At 38.1% G+C, this 25,124-nt stretch overlaps 1 protein-coding gene across 8 annotated transcripts in view; it reads left to right on the top strand.

Moving 5' to 3' along the window:
- ralgapa1 (Ral GTPase activating protein catalytic subunit alpha 1) overlaps window positions 1-25,124 on the top strand; it is a 77,061-nt gene that overhangs the window by 24,847 nt on the left and 27,090 nt on the right. For all 8 annotated transcript variants that reach the window (XM_077540024.1, XM_077540026.1, XM_077540025.1 and 5 more), the window contains 25 exons: window positions 1,567-1,691; window positions 1,831-2,065; window positions 2,739-2,906; window positions 3,043-3,213; window positions 3,322-3,515; window positions 3,592-3,690; window positions 3,885-4,040; window positions 4,157-4,285; window positions 5,415-5,540; window positions 6,031-6,089; window positions 6,854-6,962; window positions 9,420-9,530; window positions 9,638-9,706; window positions 9,795-9,932; window positions 10,025-10,208; window positions 10,406-10,524; window positions 11,643-11,762; window positions 12,139-12,757; window positions 12,855-12,970; window positions 13,494-13,618; window positions 16,787-16,858; window positions 16,963-17,086; window positions 18,344-18,499; window positions 23,029-23,187; window positions 24,262-24,389. In XM_077540024.1, coding sequence (XP_077396150.1) covers window positions 1,567-1,691; window positions 1,831-2,065; window positions 2,739-2,906; window positions 3,043-3,213; window positions 3,322-3,515; window positions 3,592-3,690; window positions 3,885-4,040; window positions 4,157-4,285; window positions 5,415-5,540; window positions 6,031-6,089; window positions 6,854-6,962; window positions 9,420-9,530; window positions 9,638-9,706; window positions 9,795-9,932; window positions 10,025-10,208; window positions 10,406-10,524; window positions 11,643-11,762; window positions 12,139-12,757; window positions 12,855-12,970; window positions 13,494-13,618; window positions 16,787-16,858; window positions 16,963-17,086; window positions 18,344-18,499; window positions 23,029-23,187; window positions 24,262-24,389 — 3,811 coding nt within the window. The remainder of the gene's footprint in view (window positions 1-1,566; window positions 1,692-1,830; window positions 2,066-2,738; window positions 2,907-3,042; window positions 3,214-3,321; window positions 3,516-3,591; window positions 3,691-3,884; window positions 4,041-4,156; window positions 4,286-5,414; window positions 5,541-6,030; window positions 6,090-6,853; window positions 6,963-9,419; window positions 9,531-9,637; window positions 9,707-9,794; window positions 9,933-10,024; window positions 10,209-10,405; window positions 10,525-11,642; window positions 11,763-12,138; window positions 12,758-12,854; window positions 12,971-13,493; window positions 13,619-16,786; window positions 16,859-16,962; window positions 17,087-18,343; window positions 18,500-23,028; window positions 23,188-24,261; window positions 24,390-25,124) is intronic.

Below are 25,124 nucleotides of genomic sequence, written 5' to 3'. Positions count from 1 at the left end.
AAAAAAAAAAAGCCTTAGTGCCCATACTTACCCTAGCAATATTAACGGCGAGATCATCTGATAAATCTTAAGCACATCAGATTTATTAACTATTTGAAAAAGCACTGCTCAGTTCGCTGCTACATTCTGTGAAATTGTTGACCTCTGGATCATTCTGTTGGTGGAGGTGGGGCACATTGGAAAAGTGCTCGTTTCTCGTGTTCAGTGTGTGCCAGTCCGAAGTGACTGTGTGGTTAGTTGTTGGTACTTGAGTTCTCAGTGCAAGGCGCCTCAACTCCTGTTGGAGAAGCGTTTCTAAACCTCACATGTTCTGTTTGGTTTATCTGGGCCTTGTCTGCTGAAAGAAGATTTTGGATCTGCTGTAGACAGCATTAAATGGCTGACAGTATTATTGTTTATACTACAATACATTCAAGGTGCTAAAATTGAAGACATTTGAATAAATGTGCAAATTTCAAGCCCATTAAAAACCATAAGGAAGTCAAGTTAATATTATGTTAAGTTTGTTTGCTGTCAAATTTAATTTCCTCTCACATTGCGAGATTCTGAGTTCATGAAGTGACCTGATCTCCTGCTTATGTACCAGATTATGTCTTGTGTTTAAAGGACTTGGTAGTTAAGGGTTGGACAAGGTCTGGCCTGGGGACCACATGTAGCCCACAGAGCATTTACTATTTCAGGAATACTTGAGTTTTTGGCACATTGATTTAGCTGCCTCCCAAAATTATTTAATCAGAATGTTTTTTTGTTGTTGTTTTTTTTAATTTCTCAACCATTTCTCATTTTTATGGTTAGTTGAATTCTAATTGTGCAATTGTTTAATAAAATAAATACAATGTTAAATTACATATTTATTTTACCTTTTAAAATGTTACTGTTTAATATTATCTTTCTTTTTAAATGAACAAAATTCTGAAAACACAGGACGTGGAGTATCTGTCTATTTTGTGGCACTTAAACTCCTCCCATGTTTATTATCTACTGTCTTAAGCCTTGTTTGAATGAAAACTTTGGATTAATAGGTTGAATATAATGTAGCCATTAGTATTTTCATATAACAATACTTGGTGGATTGTTTTGTGATCATAAACTGTCTATCCATCATTGCATCTGCTAAAACCAAATGTATACAGTTATGCTGCCGTTTTTTTGTAGTGTCATAAAGTAATCTCGTTCTTTGTGCATGGTGGTGTGTATTTAACTGCATTGCTTCTCTGGTGGATTTGCTTGCTGTGTTGTGGCTTTTTTTAACAATTGGTCATTCACTTACTCAAGGGCTTCCCATACATATACATAGGGTTGTGCTGACATGCTAGTTTGCTTACTGCATATTTTTTTTAGAGTGTAATGTAAATGTAGCAATATTATTATTTTCCCTCCACGAAACATCAGATATGTTGCCATGTTTTTATTACTGTGATAGTCAATAGTAATCACATAACTATCTTAGTCATTGTTTACACAGTGTTAATGTTGTTTACACAGTGTTAATGTTAACTGAATAGTATGTGTGCCGGATAATCATGCCCCCATACTTTAATTAAAATTCTCTCTCTTTGTGTGTAGCCAACAAAGAGGAGGTGCTGCAGAAGGCACGTCCAGTCTCCAGTGATGTTGGAAACAGCAATCCTAATTTCTCTGATCTCATGGATGAGTTCATCCAGGAAAGACTTCGAGCGAAAGGAACGGTGGTCAGTACCTTTTAAGTGCATACATAAATATCACATTTTTGTTCATATTGCAGGTTTAGTGCCTCTTAAAACACTTGTGTTTTCCTCCATGGGTGTTTATTTGCTTTAGTTGTCATGTCTCTTTTCTCTCTATTTATAGGAGCGCCGTGGCAGCAGCCCAGGTAGTCTTGAAGTTCCACAGGACCTGCCGGAGCTACTAGAAGCTGGCCAGAGTCCTGGATCTCGACCCCCAGATGACCTCAGACCAATTGATGATCCCGGGGTTCCTTCAGAGTGGACGTCTCCTGCCAGTGCCAGTGGCTCGGATGTTGTCAGTTCTGACAGCCAATCTGACTCGTTTAATGCTTTTCAATATCCTACATGCAAGTTTGATAGTGAGTGAAATTTAGATTTTGTCATTATTTCAAGGAATTGGCAGTTATAAAGCATCTTACAGTTAAGCTCAAAATTGCAGCTTCAAAATATATGTACTTACTTGGTAATGATGAGAAGGGTGTTGTGTTATATATATTTTTTAGTGTTTGTGGGGAATTTAATGATTTAAATATGACAAAATGTAGACCTCCAGCCTTCATTCTTCTATGATCCTCAAGGGTGCTCACATTCTGAATGTGTGTGGAATCATTCAAATCTGACAGGTCAAGCTCATGTTGGATTCCATATTTTAGCTTGTTCATAAATCACATGCTAAACATAAATTTAAAGTCGTATACACTTTTGTTTTTGGAGGTCACATCACGAGCATTATCCAGTAGTTTTACTGGATTCTGCTAATCTTATTTTGAATGAAATGTGTCCCAGGCATTTCCTTTTTGTGTTTCAAATTTGTGGTGCTGTTGATTCTTTCAACACTCTTATTTTAATATGTATAAAACAAAACACATCATATTTTGGCATATTGATAGTTTAGTCTACTTTTTTAAGGTTCCACGTAGGTCTCTGTGCTTCTGACTTCCTGTCCTGGGGACATTACCTAACGTCAACAATTTTTTTTTAGCTTGGATACTGCATGCTGATATATATATATTTCTCTTTCCCTTTGTATAGATTTTGCATTTAATTCGGACCCCTGTGGTGGTGGAGACCGAGGAAGCTCATTGGACCAGGACAGCCTGGGAGGTGGTGTTGCCTGTGATGAGCACGAAGTAGCGAGTTTGACTACACTTCATATTGACTCTGAGACCAGTAGCCTTAGCCACACAGTCACTGTCACTGGTTTGTACATTAAATAATGGCGAGTCCTCTAATATATATGTCTTTAGATCGTAACTGGTCTATTATTTTACATCGTTCTTTATTTAAAGCACAGTTTCAAATCATTGCTTCTAAATTGTGTGTTTTTGATGTCAAGGTTCTGAGAGTGCATCACCCATGCATTCTCTTGGAGGCTCCCGTTCCCAGACGCCTTCCCCAGCTACACTGACAGCAGAGCACATTGCTCGCACCCACTCTCACTCACACACACACTTGCAGCTGGATCAAAAACTCCACAACTCAGTGCTGCAGACTCCTGATGATCTTGGTAATAACTCTAATACACCCTTTAGGAACTACAGTAAATTGTTTCTTCTTTTAGTTTTGCCAAATGAAAGTGTTATTGCCGATTGATTGGCTTGTTGATCAATTGTAGAAACCACTGAGTTCCCTGGTGAGGACTGTAGCGTAATGGCAGGTGGCTCCCTCACTGGCTGGCATGCAGATGTTGCAACAGTAATGTGGAGGAGAATGCTGGGTATCTTGGGAGATGTTAATAGCATCAAAGACCCAGAGATCCATGCTCAAGTGTTTGACTACCTGTGCGAACTGTGGCAAAACCTTGCGAAGGTGTGGAAAGAGACATTGAAGTCATACGATGCCTTGAAATGGCTCTACTCCTAAATCAGTTTTTCATTATTTTCAGATCAGAGATAATTTGGGCATTTCTCATGACAACCAGTCGTCTCCCCCACCTCCTGTTCTGATCCCACCTCTTAGAATCCTCACTCCATGGCTCTTTAAGGTAAGTAGGACTAAGGCGGCACTTAATATTCCATATAATAACCAGTTAAATCTCAAGCAGTTTATCAAATCTCATCAATCAAGAAATAGGCGTTATATATTGTAACCTGTTTGTGTGCGTTTATATGTACAGCAGCTCATACTTGTTCACAATTTACCACCTTCATTTACACGCCTTTGTGCTTTTTCACCCAGGCCACCATGCTGACTGAGCGTTACAAACAGGGAAAACTTCACGCCTATAAGCTGATCTGCAGGATAATGAAGAGACGGCAAGATGTGTCCCCAAACACAGACTTTCTGACTCACTTCTACAACATCATGCACCAAGGACTGATGCACCAAGACCAGGTACCTCAAACATTTTCATTGGCTCTGTTTGAAAGTAAAAACAGCAGCACATAACCAACAGTGCAAATTTGCTGTGACTACAGCTCTATGTGTGCGATTTATATTTTTCAATTTAGGACATTGTGAACACCATCATCAAGCACTGCAGTCCCAGGTTCTTCAGTATTGGTCTACCAGGAGCCACCATGTTGATTCTTGACTTTATCATCGCAGCTTCTAGAGTCACCTCTTGCTCGTCATTGAATGTAATAAGACAAACTCACTCATACACAATGCAGCTTGATAAGCTAGTGTTGTACATTGCAAGTACAGTGTTCCCTCACTTTTCCCCGGTGATACGTTCCTTACGCAAAGTAGAGGTCGCAATAACCTCTAATAATGTCCATTACCTTAACTCATTCAAACCCCAAAACGTACAATTATGTTTTTAATACTTTGTCCTATTTATATTCTTTATTTTTGTTTTTGTTTTTTTGTTTTTATGCGAGAGCATAGAGAAGGCTTCGATAGAGTTTCTGGCCTAATGGTAGTTATTACAAAAAAACGGCCATCAGGTGGCAGCAGAGTATAAGAAATCAGCCATTGCCATGTTGCAACAAGCTCTTTTTCCCAGTATTTTCAACAGGTTTGTGAATAATGATGAAACTTACCTATATTCTAATGCTAATTGCTGCAAAACAGAAACGGATACAATATACTTTTTTTTTTTTTTTTTTTCCTGATGAAAGAAGAGACTAACCTTTCTTTTGGTAGATTCCATGTTTTTATAGCAATAGAACAGAATATTCAGTGGACCTTGCAAAATCAGTCAAAATGCAGCAAAACAGCCGGGAGCGAAGTTGGTTGCTCCTGTGAAAATGGCTGGGAGTGTATGAGTTAATGACACACATCGGCCTTACTGTGTAGGTGCCAGTATGTACGAGTCGGAGTAATTGTTCAAAGAATAGCTTACCAGTGATGGAACACTGACTTGTTAAAGCCAGATTCACACGGCAGCAGAATTAGTCCGATTTTAGCAACGAATCTCACCTCCCGACAATCGTAAGGACGCGCCAACCTTTTCTTTTTGTCGCTTTTTCACCTTAAAAACAAACCGCAAAGTATCGTGACTGGTCCTCCGTGTTGTTTTACCCTGAAGTCACATTTAATCTCGAGAGGTGTTTAGAGATTTCCTGTCTAACCAGGAAGCAATCATGAATGAAATCGGTTCGTTTGTGATGTGTAGATTGTGCTGTGTGGTTGCACACCGCACAGTTCAAAACTGTTACTCCAGTGATTTTTTTTTTTTTCTCGTCACGTGTATTTGAAAAACAAATACACTAAAATTGGACATAGGAAGGTTCCGCCCATTATTTGTGTCTTCCTACTTTCTAGGCTCCAAGAGTAGAAGCCCAGATCCTTCTTGGATCCCTTGTGTGTTTTCCAAACTTCTATGGGGAGCTCCCCGCCCTTCACCCCACCACAGCTGATGTGGCACTTACAAAGTTTCCTGATGTCAAGGTAAACCAAAAACACATCAATGAGATCCTCACTGGTGGTCAACACATTTGATTTATCAAAACAGTTTAGCAAAACTCAGTAGAAAGCGCAGGATAAAAACTTAACTTTGAAGCCAATCGAGGTCAGTGCCAGCCCTCTCTACAAAGCATGTCCTCTCTCCACTGGTGGCACGCTAATAGATTCATGTCTCATCAGTCATTCTTGTGACAGTCAAAACAGCTAATGTTGTTATTGTTGCTGTGTAAACAGTTATTGTCATGCACGGTAGCATCTCAGGCTTGCTCAGTGCGTCTGAACTTGGCAGAAACGTTTTGAATCACTAAGCAGCTATTACCTCTGAGGGACAGGAAGCATTTGTGTATAATGTAACATTAACATCTCATGAAGTTGGTCTTTATAGTTGTTTTTTTTTTTTTTCTATTTGTCATAGAGACATAAGCTGATCTTGATGATAATTACATACATGCTTCTCTCATGCTTTGTTTTTCAGGAGCACATTATCAAAACAATATTGACCTCTGCCAGGGACGAACCCTCTGCTCCTGCTAGGTAGATACTCATGTGCATGCATTTTCTAATGCTAATTGGGAGCTAGCACAACCAGAAAAACAAACGTACAACAAGGTGCCATGTGAAGTACTGTTGTGTGTTACTGTTGTGTGTTTCAGAAACATATCAGAAATAGATCTGTTTTTATTGTTTCAAAAAGTAGAAATCACAGAACATATATATTTTATCTCGCATACAGTGCTCATCATATATGAGTACACCCCTTCGAAAAATGCAAACATTTTACTCAATATCTCAATAAACATAAGAACAATTTCCAAAATGTTTTCTGTAGAATATGCGCTTAACTTATACATGAAAGTAAGGTTGTCGTAGAATGCATAGATTACAAAATCTTCAGTTTCATCAAATTAACTTATGTAAAAAATTAATTCATCTTAACAACAAAAACGACGACATCTAGTATTTTCTATGACATCCATGACTGTTATGGATAGCAACATGTCTGCTAGTTGTCAGTCTTTTTCCTGGGGTATACTTATTTGTGCAAAATTTACTTTAATAAATTTAATTTAAAAACTACTTTTTTTTTGTGGGTACTAATTAACACATCTTGTTTGCCCACATTTGTGGGAGTATTTTGTAGTATAGTATCACATAGAAAATCTTAATTCTGACAGGAAACTAAAGGTGTTCTTACACACCTGTTGGGGTGTACTCATTTATGCTGAGCACTGTATATGCATTGGCAGATTTATGAAACCGAATCGGCTGATCAGTATGTTTGGATTTTCATCTGGTAGGTGTGTAGCTTTGTGCTGTCTGGGGATCTGGATATCTGAAGAGCTGGCTCATGGGACTCAACATCCACAAATTAATGATGCTCTTAACGTCATCTGTGTTACTCTAAAGGTCAGTCATCTTTTTCTTTTCTTTTTTTCTTTAATCACCAGCTACATATTTGGAGAAAATTAAAATAAATAAATAAATTAAGCCATCCGTGAGGGGAAATTATATTATTTGTTTTTATCCTGGCCTTGTTTACATTTGCCTGCAGTGCATTGTGGGATGTGTGACTTCAATGTCCAGAACTCTAGAGGGCTAAAGGGTCATAGGGAAGATCCCATTATATTTCAATGTGGATCTGGGTAAATATGCAAGTTCATGAGTTCATTTTTAACATTTATGTCATCAATCAAACCATTCACCCTGCAGAATAAAAATGTCACCACACATCTGTTCATAATGCCCCAGGTAGCAAACATTGTTTACAAATTAAAGCAAGCAGATGAACAACAAACATAAATACTGCAATCTTTTTTTCACTTTAGTTAACAGTTCAACTTGGCAGAAGTTTCTGTCACCGCAACTTACATTTTGATCTTGTGAAGAGAACAAATTCCAAATGTTCCATAGTAATTATTCAAAATTATATTATGTTCATGAGGTCAAAATGATTTGCCCAAAAAAAGTAAAATGATTTGTAAAACCATATTACAGTTGCCTGCTAAGGGCGGTAGTTCTTTTCGATTGATTACAGATCAAGTCATTGAAATATGAATTTAAAGGATCTTTGTGCAGTTTGTCACTTTTTTACTCGTGACTGCCACCTCTGGCCCAAAGCGTAACTTCAACATATGTGTCAGGCTCATTCATGGCGTGCGTGCGAGTACGTGCACGATCTTAAAGTGCACGCCATATGTCCGCTACTCCGCGGGGACGCGCATGATGTCATCCTCCACCACTCCCTTCCCTAAAGAAACTGTGGAGTGTTCGGATCTGTAATAAAATCTGAAAGGTGTAGTGATAGTAAAACAGTCACGGCTCTTCGTGCTCATCTGGGCAGGCATTGGTGGAGCATGCATGATGTTGAAAAAGCTTTAATATTACCATTTTAAACGGCACAATGTGGAAATGAGCTGCATATTGTAATGTATGAAAATCAAAGTGAAGGTCATTGAATTGCACCAAAGCTCTGGCGGCACACTGAACAGCTGGGTTGTCTGTGGATTTAACATGGCAGGCTGCAAGGAGCCAAGGTATGATGGAAAATGTTTCTGGAAAAGATTGGTGTTGGTTGGTGAACCTGCCTCAGTTGGTGTATGGAGACTAGACCATCTGAGACTGGTCTGTTTCAGGCCACTAGACTGGGAGGACAGTGCATCAGAGAGCCACTATCCAAATTGCACCCTGTCATCCGTCGCCAAGTGGACTCAAACACACATAGACACACACACATACCTTTTCCACTTTGGAATCCCTTGCTTATGTATCGGCAGCCAATAGTCTACCCGAGCCAGTGCTGCCGAACACACTCGCATTCACGTACTCCTGGGAGCAAACCCTGGATCGTCAATATGTTTGGTCCTTCTTCAGATAGGAGGCCCATCCAGGGGGGATGCTGCAAGCTGTGTTACAAACACACTTACGCTAATCACACGCACACATCTTGTCTACTCTTGCCTTCCCACCATCAGCCAGTCGGCCCAGCCGTGGGCTCTGTGACATGCACACTATCACACACAATCACTCACGCACACACAAAGCTTGAGGGATTGTCATATTTCCATACAGTGCCACTTGCTTTATTTCTCTTCCGCGTACATCCTTTGATCTGGAGGGATTTTTCTTTTGCAATGATAATCCGATTTAAGTTTTAATCACAATATGACTTCAGGCCTATTAATCTGAAGACTATTTTTAATTTGAACCACACTCTAGAAAACAGTTGGGTCAAAAATAACCCAATTATGGGTCAAAAATGGACAGATACTCTAACTTGGGTCAATTTGACCCGACTGGGTTTAAAAAATAAAAAATTGGCCATATTGAAACAACCCAGAAAGTTGGGTCAGATCTTCTGCTTGACTCCATTTGACCCACCTTAGGGATTAAAAATAAATAAATAAAAAATCTTATACTTGGGTCCATTTGACCCACGTTCGGGGGGGGGAAAGGTCATTTTTTTTCTAAGACAACCCAGAATGTTGGGTCAGATCCTCTACTTTGGTCAATTTGACCCACCTTTCTGAGTTGTTTTGCACAAAAAGGTCATTCTGTATGAAACAACCCATAAAGTTGGGTCAGATCCTATACTTGGGTTAATTTGACCCATCTTTGGTCAAAAATTGGGCCATTTAGTACCAAACAAACCAGAAATTTGGGTCAGATTGACCCATACAGTGGATCAGTCCGTTTTTGATGCATAATTTGGTTAATTTTGACTCAACTGTTTTTAGAGTGCATTTTCTCACTGACTGACTGACTAACTGAATTTAATGAATCATTTAGGCATGAATTGAGTATTTATGTCCAAGTGGTCTAGTACTAATTTATTATGCTGACATGAACCTCCGTGTTTTCCCCCAGTATCCCAATAAGAATGTTGCACTAGTAGCATCAGATGTCCTTCACCTTTTGATCAGTTATGTGGATCATCTTCAGAAATTTCCCGTTGACACGCCAAAGAAGATAGTAGAGGTGAGACCTCATTGATTATCATTTACGTTACAAATTTCTTAAAGGCAATGTCATTTGTTCATCTATCTGTATTGTATCCGAATTGCTCTGATTTTGTTCCTTCCTAGATTTTAATTGCCACCATAACACACTTGCTACCTACTACGGAGTCCTCTCCTCATGAGCTGGATAAGAGGGTAAGAAAGTGCACATTGTAGAATCATTTACACTTTATTTGTTCATTTGCCATTGAGAGTAACCCGATGACCACATGTGTTGTTGCAGCTGGTTGTGTCCCTCCTGTTGTGTCTGCTGGACTGGGTGATGGCTCTCCCGCCAAAGATTCTACTTCAACCTGTTCAAACGCGCAGCCCCCCAGATAAGGACCAACCGCCGAAGACACTGCTCAGCTGCATTTATAAAGTATGTTTTTAGTTTATATGATGTTACGCATCGTCAAAAACACGTTTATCAAAGTAAAAGTTACGTATGTTTTTTGTTCTTTACACTTTCAGGTTTTGCATGGCTGTGTGTATGGTGCCCAATCTTTCAGTAGCCCCAAGTATTACCCACTGCAGCTGTCAGATCTGTCAAGTTCAGACTACGATCCGTTTTTACCATTAGAGAGCCTTAGAGAACCGGAACCGCTGCATAGTCCAGAGTCTGAGCGCTCCAGCAAACTCCAGCCTGTCACTGAAGGTATTTTATTCTGCTGCTATTTGTTTGAATAGTTATGGCCAGATTTAGTGACTCTTTTCCTTCATTAATTTATTAACAGAAAAAAAAGAAGCAATTTTGGTAACTTGTCCTCATGAGTATTTTTTTTGTATGTTCAAATCTTTTACAATTTTTCTGGTCTGGTCTTTACTTCTGTTTTTTTTGTCTTCTTTCTGTAGTCCGTAGTCTTATCCAACAGGGTCTAGTTTCCATTGCAGCGAGGACTGTTATCACCCACCTTGTCAACCATCTAGGGCATTACCCAATGTCTGGAGGGCCCGCTACTCTCTCCAGCCAGGTACTGTTAATCACCTAAGGTTTCTTTTCTGACATTATTTTTTACAATGAAAAAGGGGGGTGACTGACAGGAGCCCTAGAAAAAAAAAGTGCAGTATTGTGAAATTGCGGCACACTAAGTGTTTGATTGGGCTGGGATTAATCGATTTTCTTGATTTACAGTGTTTTGTCAGACCTTTATTTATTTTTATTTTTAAAAATATTTTTGCTCCTTGCAGAGTTCAAAGTGCGTCTCAAGCTGCTGTGCACTGCTTATGCTAACAATATGCACAGTCAGTGTTATGAACCTCGTAATTTAGTCGCTATATTTTGTGTATAAAAAAAAGAGCATGGTGGAAGGCAATTGCACTGAACACATTCATACGTTGCAAAAGCAGGGATTTATTGACATGTTGGAAACTTTTGACCCGAGGTATGTGTTTCAGGCAAAAAAATATTGCAGAGGTGGCCTTGACCACCTATATGAGAAAATACAGGCTGAAACAAAAAAAAAAGGGAACGTTAATAATCCAATAAAAACCAAGAATGATGGAAGAAAAAATATTTTATTCAAAGTAATTGAAACTTTAAAACATACACAATCAAACAATGATGAAACCCCAGCTATCCCATCTGAGATGTTGCAGCGGTCAATGAGGAATCTCAACAGCAGATTTCAATGGATTTGTACAGGAGGATGTCATCTACAGGACACGATTGTAAAAAAAAAAAAAAAAAAAAAATTCCAACATTGTTTCTTAAATGGCATGTTTTAAGATTTAATTTACTATGAATACAATATTTTTCTTCCATCACTCTTGGTTTTATTGGGTTGTTAAAAAGTTAAATTTTTTTCTTTTTTGTCACCTTGTATTTTGAGAGCGTTATGCTTATTCTTACATATGGACCAGTCATATCGCCAGCTCTAGTGCTAGGTGATGAAGTCACAAGTATGTGACAATCAATTGCGCCCAAAGTCAGCTGGGATAGGCTCCAGCACACCCACAACCCTCGTGAGCATAAACGGTCCAGAAATAGATGGATGGAAATTACCGGTAGTTTTTTTTTTTTTTTTTTTTTTTTTTTTTTTTTTTTTTTTTTTTTTTTTTGTGACATACTGTTTTTACTTTTTATTTCTAGGTGTGTGAAAACCAGGACAACCCATACTGTGAGAGTGCAGATCTTGGACCTGAACTCTTCCACTCACCAAATCTTCAGTTTTTGTCATTAAATGGCTCTACACTGCTCTCAGTGCTTCAGGTAACTTTTTTTTTAATTAACTTTATGATGCCAAATATACTCACACAGCACTTCTTGTAAATTAATCTAAATAAACCAAGTATAAATATAAATGTATCATATTGTGATTAGATTAATTGTATTTCTTCCTACTCCATTTGAACATATGAATTCTGACTTTGCTGATCATTATTGTCCTTTTTTGCTTTTATTTTCTGTCCTTTGCTTTTATTTTATAATTTGTATTGCATGTTCGATGTTCAATAAACCAAACCAAACAAAATAAAAAATTAAAAAATCTGGCTGTGGTGTTTTATAACTCAATGCAGGTGCAATAAAGGACAAAAAAGAAAGTAGAACAATATTCCCAATCTTTTTTTCTTTTTTTTTCCCCCAGATTCGGTCAGAGTCTGGTGTACCAGGAGGTGGAATGACAGCTGGTTTGTCCTCTGCTCCTGCTTGCGTTCGTGTTATTATTCGGGATGTAGCCGGAAAACACTCCTGGGACTCTGCCGTCCTGTATGGACCTCCACCATGCTCCCCAAGCAGCCCTGCACAAACAATATTGACACACACACAATCGCCCCATAGTGTGAACCTCCATCTACGCACCCCAACCAAAAAGATCGCAGAGGAGCGGAAAGAAGCCAGTCAAGAAGACCAGCATGAAGAGTTAGAGGAGGGAGGAAATGCGATCGAGGGTCAAAGTGATGAGCTGGAGGGAGAGATGGATGACGGCAGAGAGGAGAGCAATGTTGCCAAGGAAGAAACTGTGCGACTACAAAGAGGTCGGGAGGAAGAGGAGAAGCAGGTGGAAGGGAACGATGACCACAACATGGGTGGGGAGGCAAACGGGGCGGGTGTGGGCTTTGAGCAGCTTCTTGCGCCACCGCTGGCAAAACGGGTATGTCGGGAGGTGGTTCCAGCATGGGATACTCTGAGGGATGGAGATGATGCTCTGGATGAAATGCTGCAGTACCTCGGATACTCAAGTCCTGAGTGTCTACAGAGAGCAGGTACACGGAAACACACATTGGGCACTTTTTATTCAAACCAGAAAAGATCAAAGTGAAAATGTACATCTCATCTTTCTTTACTTAATTGTCCTCACAGGAATGCCACTCAATATCCCAGTCCCGCCACCAGCATGTGTTTCAGAGAAGCAGGAGAATGATGTGATCAATGCCATCTTGAAGCAAAGCGCCGCTGAGCGAGAGTTTGTCCTTCATGTGCGTTACCATCACACAATCATGAAAATATGTGATCTCTTAGGATTGGTTGGTTTGTTCTAATTGATTTTCTAAAGGAGAATAATGTACTGTATTAGGAAAACAATATTCTATTACTTTTGAATGTTCTTCTTTAAATTCTGAACTCTTCCAAGAGCTGTAACAGGTGCACGTAAAAATGTTGCCGTGGTTTTCAAATAAGTGCCACAAGTTGTTGTTTGGTGCTTATTTTTTCCCACTAACCTCACGAATACACTTAAAGACTTAAGGAGCATGTGGGCCAGATGTGGCCCCTCGGCCATATCCAGGCAGTCCGTAGTCTCTGCAGCCAAAATAAAACATTGAGTCTAAAGGTATGCAGTGCTTCACCATTCTAGCAATTATTAATAAAGAATTATAATGTAACTGATTAGACTGAATAAACTTTTTCTTCCCCGGCGTTTTCATTTTCTAAGTACATCAACATATACCAGGTCTTGATTTCTCACTTTTCTTATCAACTGGATTAATTAATGTGTTTCAGAGAGGTGATGAGTTAAACATGAGAGCAATGGAACAGAGTGAACCAGAGACTCAGACACCTCAGTCCGCCTTCTACTACTGCAGGCTATTAATCAATATACTTGGACTCAATTCCTGGGAAAAGAGGTGAGATCACTGAAAGACACATACAGAAATGTTTGTTGAAATGACCTTCACTTGCTGCAAGTAAACAATTAAGAAAATTAAAGCAGGAGAGTTTATCTCTCGTGCTATGATGTGATTTAGGCTGAAAAACCAACTCAAGGCCAGAATTAACCCCTTTATGCCTACTAGCTGAGCTCTTGTGAGGCGCACTGAATAATCAGTCTAGTCTTAAGTGACCACAGTTCAAATTTTGTTTTGTGTGACTTGGGAGGCATATTCTTCCTAAAAATATTGGTAGGATTCCAATTTGTACAAACTGAACGGTGTTCAAATGTGTAGAGGTTCTGCTGTATGCAGATGCTAAGAACTGCCTTAAAGCAGTTATGAGGTTTTCCATCGTTCTTTATATGCCGTTAAACTTTTCACATTCACTGGCTTTGAACATAGTTTTATTTTGTTTACTTTCTAGTCTTTGGCTGTTTTATTGCTAATGTAGGATATGCAATACAATACAGCATACAGAGTAGGCCTTTTTTTTTTTTTTTTTTCTCCTTGATCTATCCTCGCTACATTTACATGAGGCCAAAAATTGAAATTCAAAAATGTTTCCTGTGCTAATTAGACAGCATGCTTTTTTTTTTCTATTCTCCCCATTCAAGTGGCGCATCAATTTTTCTTCTCAGTGACTCCAGGCTTAACTACACAATGTTAAAGTATCAGTATAAATGTGTCTGGCCCACTAATGGATGCTCATTGCTCTTTATCCAGAGAATTACACCGTCTGCATTCAGCCAGCACAATAGACTTCTTAACGCTCGGTGTGCGTGTGGGCGCGTGTATTTGTGTCGGGGTGTTGTAATGAGCCTAGGAGGCCATTGATCAAAATCAACCCATCTGGAGCTAGAATAAAAGGTGGTGCTTGAAGATGAGAATGGTGAGGGTGAAAAACAAACCTGAAAACAGGATGCACAAAGCACTTGGAAATGGAACAAAAGAAAGACATTGAGCTAAAATAAGTGAGAAGCTTTAAAAACTGCACATTCAGTAGGTTAAAACAAATGATATATGAAAGTAGATAATGTCTTGTGTTTTCCATTCATCTCTCGCCACGTATTTAAATATGATATTACAGGCTAATCGTGAACTGCTGACAGTTTTTCCTCTTTTCGAGGCCGTGTCGGTCTCTTTTTATGTTTTTCTCAATAATCCAAAGTGTAAATGGAGTTTTTGAGAGCACAGAATGAGGCCATTACCACATATCAGTTTAATAAAGAGCAAATTGCTGGCTCTTTGCTTTCTCTCTCTCTCTTGTATTTCCTTTTTCTCACACTCTCTAGAAGAGAAATGAATGATGTGTCATTATGAGTCCATTTCAAGCATCATCCGCTTCGGTCCTAGTTTGAGATCAGTGCTGCTGAAATTGGTGGCTGGTCCTCGCAGGCCATTTTAAACGATCCCTGGATCTATCAGGTTACATAAAAAAGCTTTTGTCTTGAATAAAAAGTAGTCTGTCTTTTTACATTTCGATCCTGAAAGTGGCGATAACACTAGTTGGCTAAGAACATCTCCTGCTAAGAGTTGTTGCTATTGATAGTATAATGCAATAGTACCCTACAATTCTGTGTGCAATGTGGTTGTCTGGTGCTGTCACTTCAATAGGTTTTTCAACGGTGGTTCAATTCCAAGTAGACTACTCTGCTCTCACTGCAATGAATGCAGTAACAGTTAATGATTCAACAATACATTTGATTTCACCATGTTTGTGCAGCCTAACTTTAAAACTCTTTATCAGCTACAGTTTACTTAAATCTACTCGCTGATACTGATTTTTGCCCAGCATTGTGCCCTCACCACCTTCTACAGAAAAAATCAAGACCGTGCTGAGCAGCAGCATCTCCATATGGTATGAGAGCAGAAGCCTCATGGTCAGGAAGGCGCTGGGTTGTTAAGGCAGCACAAAAGATTATTGGCGACACGCTGCCAACTATGGGGGAACTAGCAGAGCAGCGTAGCCTCTCCAGGGCTCATTTCAGTGAAGACACTTCTCACACCTTTAATAAACTCTTTTCCCTTCTGCCATCAGGCAAACGTGATCAGAGTTTGAGATGCAAAACTGCCAGATCCTTGAAAAGTTTTTAAACCAACCGCCATAAGACTGCTGAATAGAAAATGAAAGGAACAAGTGCAATATCTAATGAGTAAATATTCCCTCGAAAGTGTACTTTGTTAGTTTTTGAATTAAAGGTTTCATTTTATTTACTCTATAACTTTTTATTCTGTTTTAATTTCGTGCTGTGCATTTTGTTTGGTGATAACATCTGGGATGTTATGTTTGCTGAATGACAATAAATCTGAGTCTGAGTCATGGTGCCCCCCACCCCCTTATGTTGATTAATTATTCTGTTTAATTCTTATTCCACATATGCATTATTAATCAAAGTTCTGTGTTTTGACTAGTGATGCAGATAGAACATACTGTACAGTACTCTTTAAATATGGGGGGGGGGATTACAATCCCTTTAAAGTAGCACGAAGAAACTTTTCAACCTTAATAAAAATATTTTCATAACTCTTTTGATGAAACATCGACTTAAAATTAGTTTATTGGTAGTTTTGCCATGGCCTTAGGGGGTCTGTATCATTTTAACTGGCACTAAGCAACTTTGAGGAGGATTGTAAGGACACTGCCACACATTTTGAATTTGAAGAATTTTGTAAAGCAATTAGACTCTTAATTGCTTTTTGTTGGTTGGTCCCTGACTCCGGTTCGAGTCCAGGCTACGGCCTTCGTGGGTGGAGTTTGCATGTTCTCCCCGTGCCCGCGTGGGTCTTCTCCGAGTACTCCGGTCTCCTCCCACATTCCAAAAACATGCATGGCAGGTTAATTGGGCGCTCCGAATTGTCCCTAGGTGTGCGTAAGTGTGGATGGTTGTTCGTCTCTGTGTGCCCTGCGATTGGCTGGCAACCAGTCCAGGGTGTCCCCCGCCTACTGCCCAGAGCCAGCTGAGATAGGCTCCAGCACCCCCGCGACCCTTGTGGGGAATAAGTGGTCAAGAAAATGGATGTATGGATGGTTGGTCCCTATCACGCCTCCAATAAGAACCAGCACTGTGACACATATGAGCCAGGCAGCAAAATCTACACATTTTTCCACAACTAGGTAATTACAATTTACTTGGTTTTTCTCAGGAGTAACTTTCATTTATTGCGGAAGAATGAGAAGCTATTGAGAGAGCTGAAAAATCTGGACTCACGGCAGTGGTGAGATAATCAATACATGTTGTTTTCTGTACAATCAGCTTTTGTTTTCAATGTACTTTTTTCCCCCCCATTTAATATGTTTGTTCTCTTTTGCTATGTTCTAGCCGGGAGACACATAAAATAGCAGTTTTTTATGTAGCTGAAGGTCAAGAAGACAAACACTCCATACTCACCAACACTGCAGGAAGCCAGGCATATGAAGACTTTGTTTCTGGACTGGGTTGGGAGGTATGAAAAATTGCTCCTTCCATCCCCCCAATACCGCCCTCATTTGTGCAAAGATTTGAGAATGCCATACTTTCTTTGTACTTTCCGTAGTGTTGTTCCGATACGGATACTGGTATCGGCATAGGCCCCAATACGGCATTAAAACAGTGGTATCGGTGAGTACTAACAAGTAACATGCCGATACCTAAATTCCAACACTAATATAGAACTTTGGATGCAGCATCTTCTGTCTTGCTCGTGCACGACATTCACTGATATGTAACATATTCTCTGCATGCTGATCTTAGATATCATATTGGCCCTTGAATGCCCTGAACCAATGGCAGGACAGCTTTTTCATGTTGAGAGAAAAAAAAAAAAACGCGTCTCGGGATGGTATCGGCATCGGCCGATACGGCCGAAGCTGGGTATCAGAATCGCGGGGCCAAAAAATGGTATCGGAACAACACTACCTTTCTCACCTGTAATGTTTCAGATTGAACTGTTGGCTTTTGATTAACGCACAAAAAAATTGGGACTACATAGTTCTAGTGTCAAAATTATGAATAAAGTAGCCTCAGAAGTTTCCTTTTTAAAACATCTAATTGTTGTTGAGTTAAATTGTTTGGCTTTAGTTAGGTGATAATCAAAATAGGATTTGTTCTTGCCTAAAGTTTAGCTTGTATCCAAAATAGAAACCATCCATCCATTCCAAGTGATTGATCAACTTTGGCAAACATGAATGAGTCGTCCAGGAAACAGGACATCATCAGCAACAAGTCCAATTATGTGTTTTTCCTCATCAACTGTTTTCTATAAGTCTAATTAATTGCGCTAAGGAGCTCAATTAAGATTGTGGTCCATAGCCTAATAATATCTGGCCGTTGTTTCTTTGAAGGATAAAAGACAGTTAAGGCTTCACTCCATGATGGCGGCTAGCCACAATTATTTACTCACAAATTTTCACTACTCAAGCCAGGACTTTGTCACCCCAGTTGACTGTACATTTACAAAGCACATGAAGCAACATTTTCACTATTTAATGATTTAACGACATTTAACTATTTAACGATCGACACGTAATTAATGTGTCATATTTTGACCATGTTTCTATTCGGACAGTGCCATTTAAGAGATTAAGAGATAAAATCGGAATTGTGTCACTAGTAAATCTAGTAAATCTAGTGTAGTTCATGTTTAACCTTTAATTATTAATATTATAGCTTATCTGGTAATACTGTACAGCGTAGATGGTTTGTTCAAATGTTTCTTCCTTAGGTGGACCTCACCACTCACTGTGGATTCATGGGAGGACTCCAGAGGAACCGCAGTACAGGCCAGACCACACCTTATTATGCCACATCTACGACAGAGGTGATCTACCATGTCTCAACACGAATGCCCCATGACCAGGATCACAATCTCACCAAGAAGGTAACCAACACTCTTTATCTCTTTATCTTCATTCAGGACATGGTTGTAGGGTTGTATATATAGCTTTTTTTTTTTTAATTCATTCACATTTTAACGGGCTTGTTAATTAGGGATGAAGCAATATCCAAACATCACGATAGGATATTATCGTAGGGGTGGGCGATATGGATATGAGATCGTCAACACTTAACGATCCTTCACGATCTAATATCGTCATATCGCCCACCCCTATATTATCGCGATATGAAATTCACAATACGATATTTATCACAATATTGTGGGGAGGTTGGCGATACAAAAAAAAAAAAGTCACAATATTGTAAAAAAAAAAAAAAAAAGAGCTCATACTAAAAACACAATATTGTGTTTATGTGCACTACAACATTGCATATAAACAACCTACTGTCTCTAATAACACTTAATATTGAGGCACTTACTTGCTAATGCAAGCACACATTGAGTTCCTCCACATATTGACTTGCTTCACAAGCATAATACGCGCCCCTTCATCTGACCTGACCATTAGTTTGGATTTTAAACATAGAAGGCAATTAAAATTCAACTGCACAAAAAAAAAAAAAAAAAATAGCCACCAGAGGGTGCTAGAACTGCACAAATGGAAATCAAACTGACTTCTTTTTTTTTAAACAGTTGTTGTGCTTTTAACATTGTGACATGACGTTGACGATATCTTGTGACAGTTTTAATATCACGGTATCATGATATTGCCGTTATCGTTACACCCCTACTTGTTATTGTTAACATGCTTTTCTTAGGTGTGTCAAATTTATAAGATATTATTTTCATTTTACAGGGAATGAAAGACATTTTAGATTTTTTTGTGGATGAGGAGAAGATTAGACAAAAAACACAAACTTACTATTAACTTATTAAATAAACTATTTGTTACTTTATATTTCAAAAATCATGTAATGTTAAATCCAACTTTAGTGCTAACACATGTTTTCAATGTGATTCATCATGATTATACAATGACAGAGCTATTGTTCTCCTCACTAATCACATGTTTACTATCCAACGGGCTATGTGACCCAAATGTAGGGGTTATTTTAGTTCTTTAAAACACCTTTTTTTTTTTTTTTTTTTTTTTAATGAAATTGATGAAAGATCTATCCCAAACGCATCTGCTGTTAGTGGCATTCCAAATGAGAGTGGGTCACATGCACACAGACCCGTTTATATCATTGTTTCTCAAACGCTCCAATTTTCAAACAATGATTTATTGCAGTTACATCTGTATTTGCGTATGGTGTTGAATTAGTGTCACAGCAGGCAGGTTTAGTGTGTTTGAGAGGGTGTATGTGTTTGTGTGCACACCTGTCAACCCCCAGGCAGTGGGCACTCTGCACATGGCCGTAATGTCCCTTTAATCAGATCAAACTTCCTGCTTGTCGGCCTATCATGTCGCTGCAGGCTTCTGATTGGATTATCGCCGCCTGGTGCAGCACCATCCATTTCCCTGATCAGCTGATGGCTCCATCAAACAGACATACTCATAGACATGCACATGAACACACACAGACAAGGCGTGACGCACAAACACCACTTTGAGAGGCTCCAGCTCATCTGTGACATTAATGAGTACAAGCACAAAACAAAAAATGGCTGATTGATAGTTAAAGCACAGCATATACATAAACACTGAAGGACACACCTTTCATTTTCATTTTGCATTCATTCAACTTGTGACTTTTTGTTGACCAATTGACAATATATACTGTGTGTACTTATATGTAAACAGTTCCCTCCATAATTATTGGCACCGTTGGTTAGGTTGTCTTAAAACTTAAAAGCCTTAAAATAATTTCTATTTTTATTACAGAAGCATACTCTCAAACTGAGAATTACCCCCTGTACAATGATAAGTATTAGGGACGGACAAGTATCGATACCAGGTATTGGTATCGGCCCGATACTGATACACAGCCTTATTTCAAGGTATCAGTACTCACGATGGCAACCAATGGCACCATTTTACGATCAGGAACTAAAGGCATACATGTCATATACTAAGATGTACGACCACATATTTTGATCGGGACTTTTGCTGGCCACTCAATTAGTAGGAGTTTTGTTTTATTATTTATTTATTGATCTATTTATTTATTTAATTAAATCAATTTATAAGTAGTTTATGAACAATTGGAAAAAAGGTCATCTAAAATTGCCATTCATTTCATTAGATTTTAAGGAAAATGATTTATTGGAATATAAAGGTCTTTTGTTTATTACCTGTTATTGTTATTTTTGTTATGTATCAAGGGTATTGGTATCAGCGACTACTCAAGAGTTGAGAACTTGAATTGATATGAGTCTGGGAAAAAAAAAAAAAAAGTCTTGTCGAACATCCCTGCTAAGTATATGTTTGTCTTTGGAACTTTGTTTTTGTACAAGCATCTCGAAAATGCTCAGAGTTGTGTGAGGACCTGACCTAAATTTGCTGCAAAGGGTCTGAACTAGAGCTGTCAAACAATTACATTTTTTAACCATATTTATCACATCTTAGAATTTTGATTAATCACGTAATTAAAAAAAAGCTTTTTATCAAAAATGTTTGCCTGCCAAATTTGAAGAGTACCTGTTATGCGTTAATTCTTTTTTTTGATCCACTGCGCACTCTCATCCTCCTCTTTTTCTAATCAGTCAATTGCTTGCAAAATTTTAAATGAAAATATCCATATATATATATATATATATATATATATATATATATATATATATATATCACAAATATTCTGAATGTCATATGCATTTATTTAATGCTCTACTTTAAAGCATGTAGTTATGTTTATTGTTCAAACCCAACCTGTGCTACCTTTAACGTAACCATCCGCTGTCGGGTTAAATCTCTGTGGTCAAAATTAATAGTGTGATTAATCTGCGTTAATACATGATTAATGTGATATTTTTGTGATAAATCATTGAGTTAACGCTTTGACAGCACTTGTCTGAACACACTTGTGGTTGTCTATAGATGACAACGGCAGCCCCCTCAACAATTACATGCCTCAGACAGGTCGACAAGACAGGAGGATAAGGTGGTTGGGTTATCTGACATTGAGATCAATTTTTTTGTTTGCGAATGCACTCATACACAGATGCACACATGCTTGTACACACGCACACACAGGCACACCAACACTACCAGCCATTGGGCAGACTTGTTCCTATCTGTTTTCTTGTCCATACTCAGTCTTTGCAGAGCTTCACTCCATCTTCTTGTCCATTCTCCATCCTCACACATTCACTCAATCACCCTCAGGGCCAAACGTCGTGCACACACAGATGTATGTATACACAAGGAATCTCAAACCTTGGATGTATGATGGATGGATATAACCGATGTAGCTCACTGTGCAACTTTCATACATTCTTGGGATTGAATAGGTTCATACTGCACAGTGTTGTTTATTTTGTTCAAATTGCAGATCAGTATTAAGGGGAGTCAACCCAAAAGTATGTTCTTTACAATAATATGTTCTATTGAGCTCCACTAGGATTAATGTTGCATTTATGGAATATGAGTTAAGAAGCAAAGTCCGCCTGTCTTTATCCATCTCGTGGGGCGGCCGTTTTTCCACTTGCTGTTGATTGAAAATGACATCGGCTCAGGTAACAGCCAGTCATTGCTCACCTGTTTTCTGAAACTCAGCTGTGATTGGTCATTACTACCTGAGCGCTGAACAACTGTGATGTCATTTCCAGTTGACAGCAAGGGGCAAAATGGCTGTCCCCTGTGATGGAGAAAAATGGGTGGATTTTAATGATCGCTTTATATTCCACAAACTTAATATTAATCAGAATGTTGTGTTTTGATTAGTTGGGGCCAAGGTTATTTTAGTTAACTAAAACTAACAAAAGACTAAAACTCAAATTCAGAAAAACAAATAAAATAGCGAAAATGCTTTAAAAAAAAAAATGATAATACATTTTATGTTTACAAAACGAACTAAAATTAGCTATAATTTTAGCAAAAATGTCCTTTGTTTTAGTATTTTGTAATTAATTTAATGCATGAGCCTTTAGGGTTGATTTTAAATAGGATTTTAAGTAGTTATATTTTGACATTAACCGGAATAAGGATGTTTGAAAGTGTGTCACACAGAAGCGATGTCATCCAGCAGCAGCCAATAGAAAAGCACCTTCAGATGATGTCGCTCCCATGGCTTTTTTTAAATATTGTGCACAAGTAATAAAAACATTTTTTTTTAAATAATACTGAAACTAACTAAAACTAAACTAAAACTAAGCATTTATTAAATAATTACAACTATTAAAAATTAACAGAACCACCATGAAAACTAATTAAAAATAACTACATATAAAAAAAAAAAAAAAAACTCAAAATGAAATAAAAATTAACTATAATGAAAAAATTCCAAAACTATGATATCCTTGAATAGAACATTATTGTGAAGAACATTTTTTGGGGGGTTGGCTTCCACTTTAATCTTTCTTATTTAGCTTCCTGTCTTGACATGTCCCCATTGTTCCTCTCCTGTGTCCAGCTGAGACATCTGGGTAATGACGAGGTTCACATCGTTTGGTCGGAACATTCCAGAGACTATCGACGAGGCATCATCCCTACGGAGTTTGGTGACGTGCTAATCGTCATTTACCCCATGAAAAACCACATGTATTCCATCCATATCCTCAAAAAACCTGAGGTATTGGCAAATCCCTATATTTGAATTTAAATTAAGTGAAATAACCAAATAATAAATTTTCTTTTCTAATGAAAATTTTTCAGACGTTCCTTTCTATCTTCATTTTTACAATTATTTGTCAGCAAGCATTGGATATTTTTTACATTTTAAACATGTTACCTGCTATGCCTACTTATCCAGCACCATTATGTTTAAAAGAACATGCACTGAGATTAGTTTTACTCTATTCCCATGGAGACAAATTAGAACCACATTCACTCAGAGGACCGAAATGTCTCAATGACAGTCAATTATATATGAAGAACGTTTCTAAAATACATACACGGTACCTTTTCAATATGGGTAGAATTAGGTTCATTATGATGTTGAATTGTTCTTATTATTATTGCACGATTTTAATTGTCATATTTCCTCTCTGATGAACTTTAAGGCAATTTTGTTGTATTGCAGTTGAAAGCTGTATTTTTGTAAAAGTGCATGGTCATTGCAGACAAAACAGATATGCATCCAGATTGTCTGACAATCCAGAGAGATGCTGCTCTGTTTTGTGTTTTCGGTTCAAGCAGACATTAATACCACAGCACTGATAGTGTAACTCTATTTTAAACAAGACTAAACACAATAAAAGTATTTTTGATTCTGTATGACATAGATACCACAGCAGTAATAACATAATCCTCTTCTGTTTCATTCATCCTTCAAGCAAAATATTGAATTATTGTGAATCTGAAAGCAAATTAGATAAGATATTTTCTGTATTGTTGTCCTGAAAGCACTGCAACCAGGCTGGAGACCCGCTCTTAAAATTGATTCAATAAAAAAACATATTCTTTTGGGTGGATTCCTTAAGCACAAAATCAGATTGAATCTGGGAAAAAAACAAACATCAATTGAATAGTATATCATCAAAACAACTTCCTCCAAACTTTGACATCATTATTTTTCATGACTGTTAAGAGGATTCTTGCTCTGACAAACAACAATTACCTGTTTATTAACTTATTTATGTTATACCAATGAAATAGAATAGTTCTACCTCTATTGCATGTGTCACAACATATTTTGTCATTGTAGGTCCCTTTTTTTGGTCCACTGTTTGACGGTGCCATAGTGGACATGAAGATTTTGCCAACAATGGTCCGAGCTACCGCTATCAATGCAAGTCGGGCGCTGAAATCACTCATTCCTCTCTACCAGAACTTGTATCCTTTTCAAAACCTACTCTGAAATGGAACAATTGGACGTTGAATGTAAGTCACTAAGGCTTTTTATTTGTCATACATTGTCATGTTCATGGATAAAGGGAGGGAAGCATTCAGCATTTCAAAAATTTGCGTCATTGTTTCCTAGCAGGACACATTAGATTTGCAGTCCATTTTCTACCAGTGTTGTTTTGTGTGTATAAAACTCAGGGTGGGTGAAAATTCAGGATCACAAAAAAGATGCAAAATGGTAAAGTAACTTCACCAAGAAATATTGCTTGTTCCTTTAGTTGAATGTATTGTGTGCATGAGTAGAAAATGGTGCAAGAGACTAAAAGACAGGTGTGCATTCAGCCTGTCTGTATTTGTAAGTGATGGCACTCTCATCAATTGTTATCGATTACTTTTCCTTCACAGTTTCAAAATAAAGTGCTCTTGTACCTGTACTCATGCTCATAAGTAGACATGCAGTCATACTTTCTTGTCAAAAAAGTCAGGTGCAGGGCTTCACTCCCAATTTTATTCACCAAGTATGTGCTAGTAATTCAGAAAATATTGTAAGACATTACAAATTTTAGGAGTACAATGTACCGCCACACCAAAGCACATAGTCTGCAACATTTGAAATAATCAGCTTTTTTTTTTAGTATTATTATTATTTTGTTTTTAAATGTAAATCTGTAAAATAAGATCCCTAATTTTAAACATACTATTGGAGGGTTATCTTGAACTATT

Source organism: Festucalex cinctus, chromosome 12, assembly GCF_051991245.1.
Source record: "Festucalex cinctus isolate MCC-2025b chromosome 12, RoL_Fcin_1.0, whole genome shotgun sequence".
Classification (NCBI taxonomy): Eukaryota; Metazoa; Chordata; class Actinopteri; order Syngnathiformes; family Syngnathidae; genus Festucalex; species Festucalex cinctus.
Note: the sequence above shows the minus strand (reverse complement) of the source record. Positions and strands in the feature narration are given on the sequence as shown.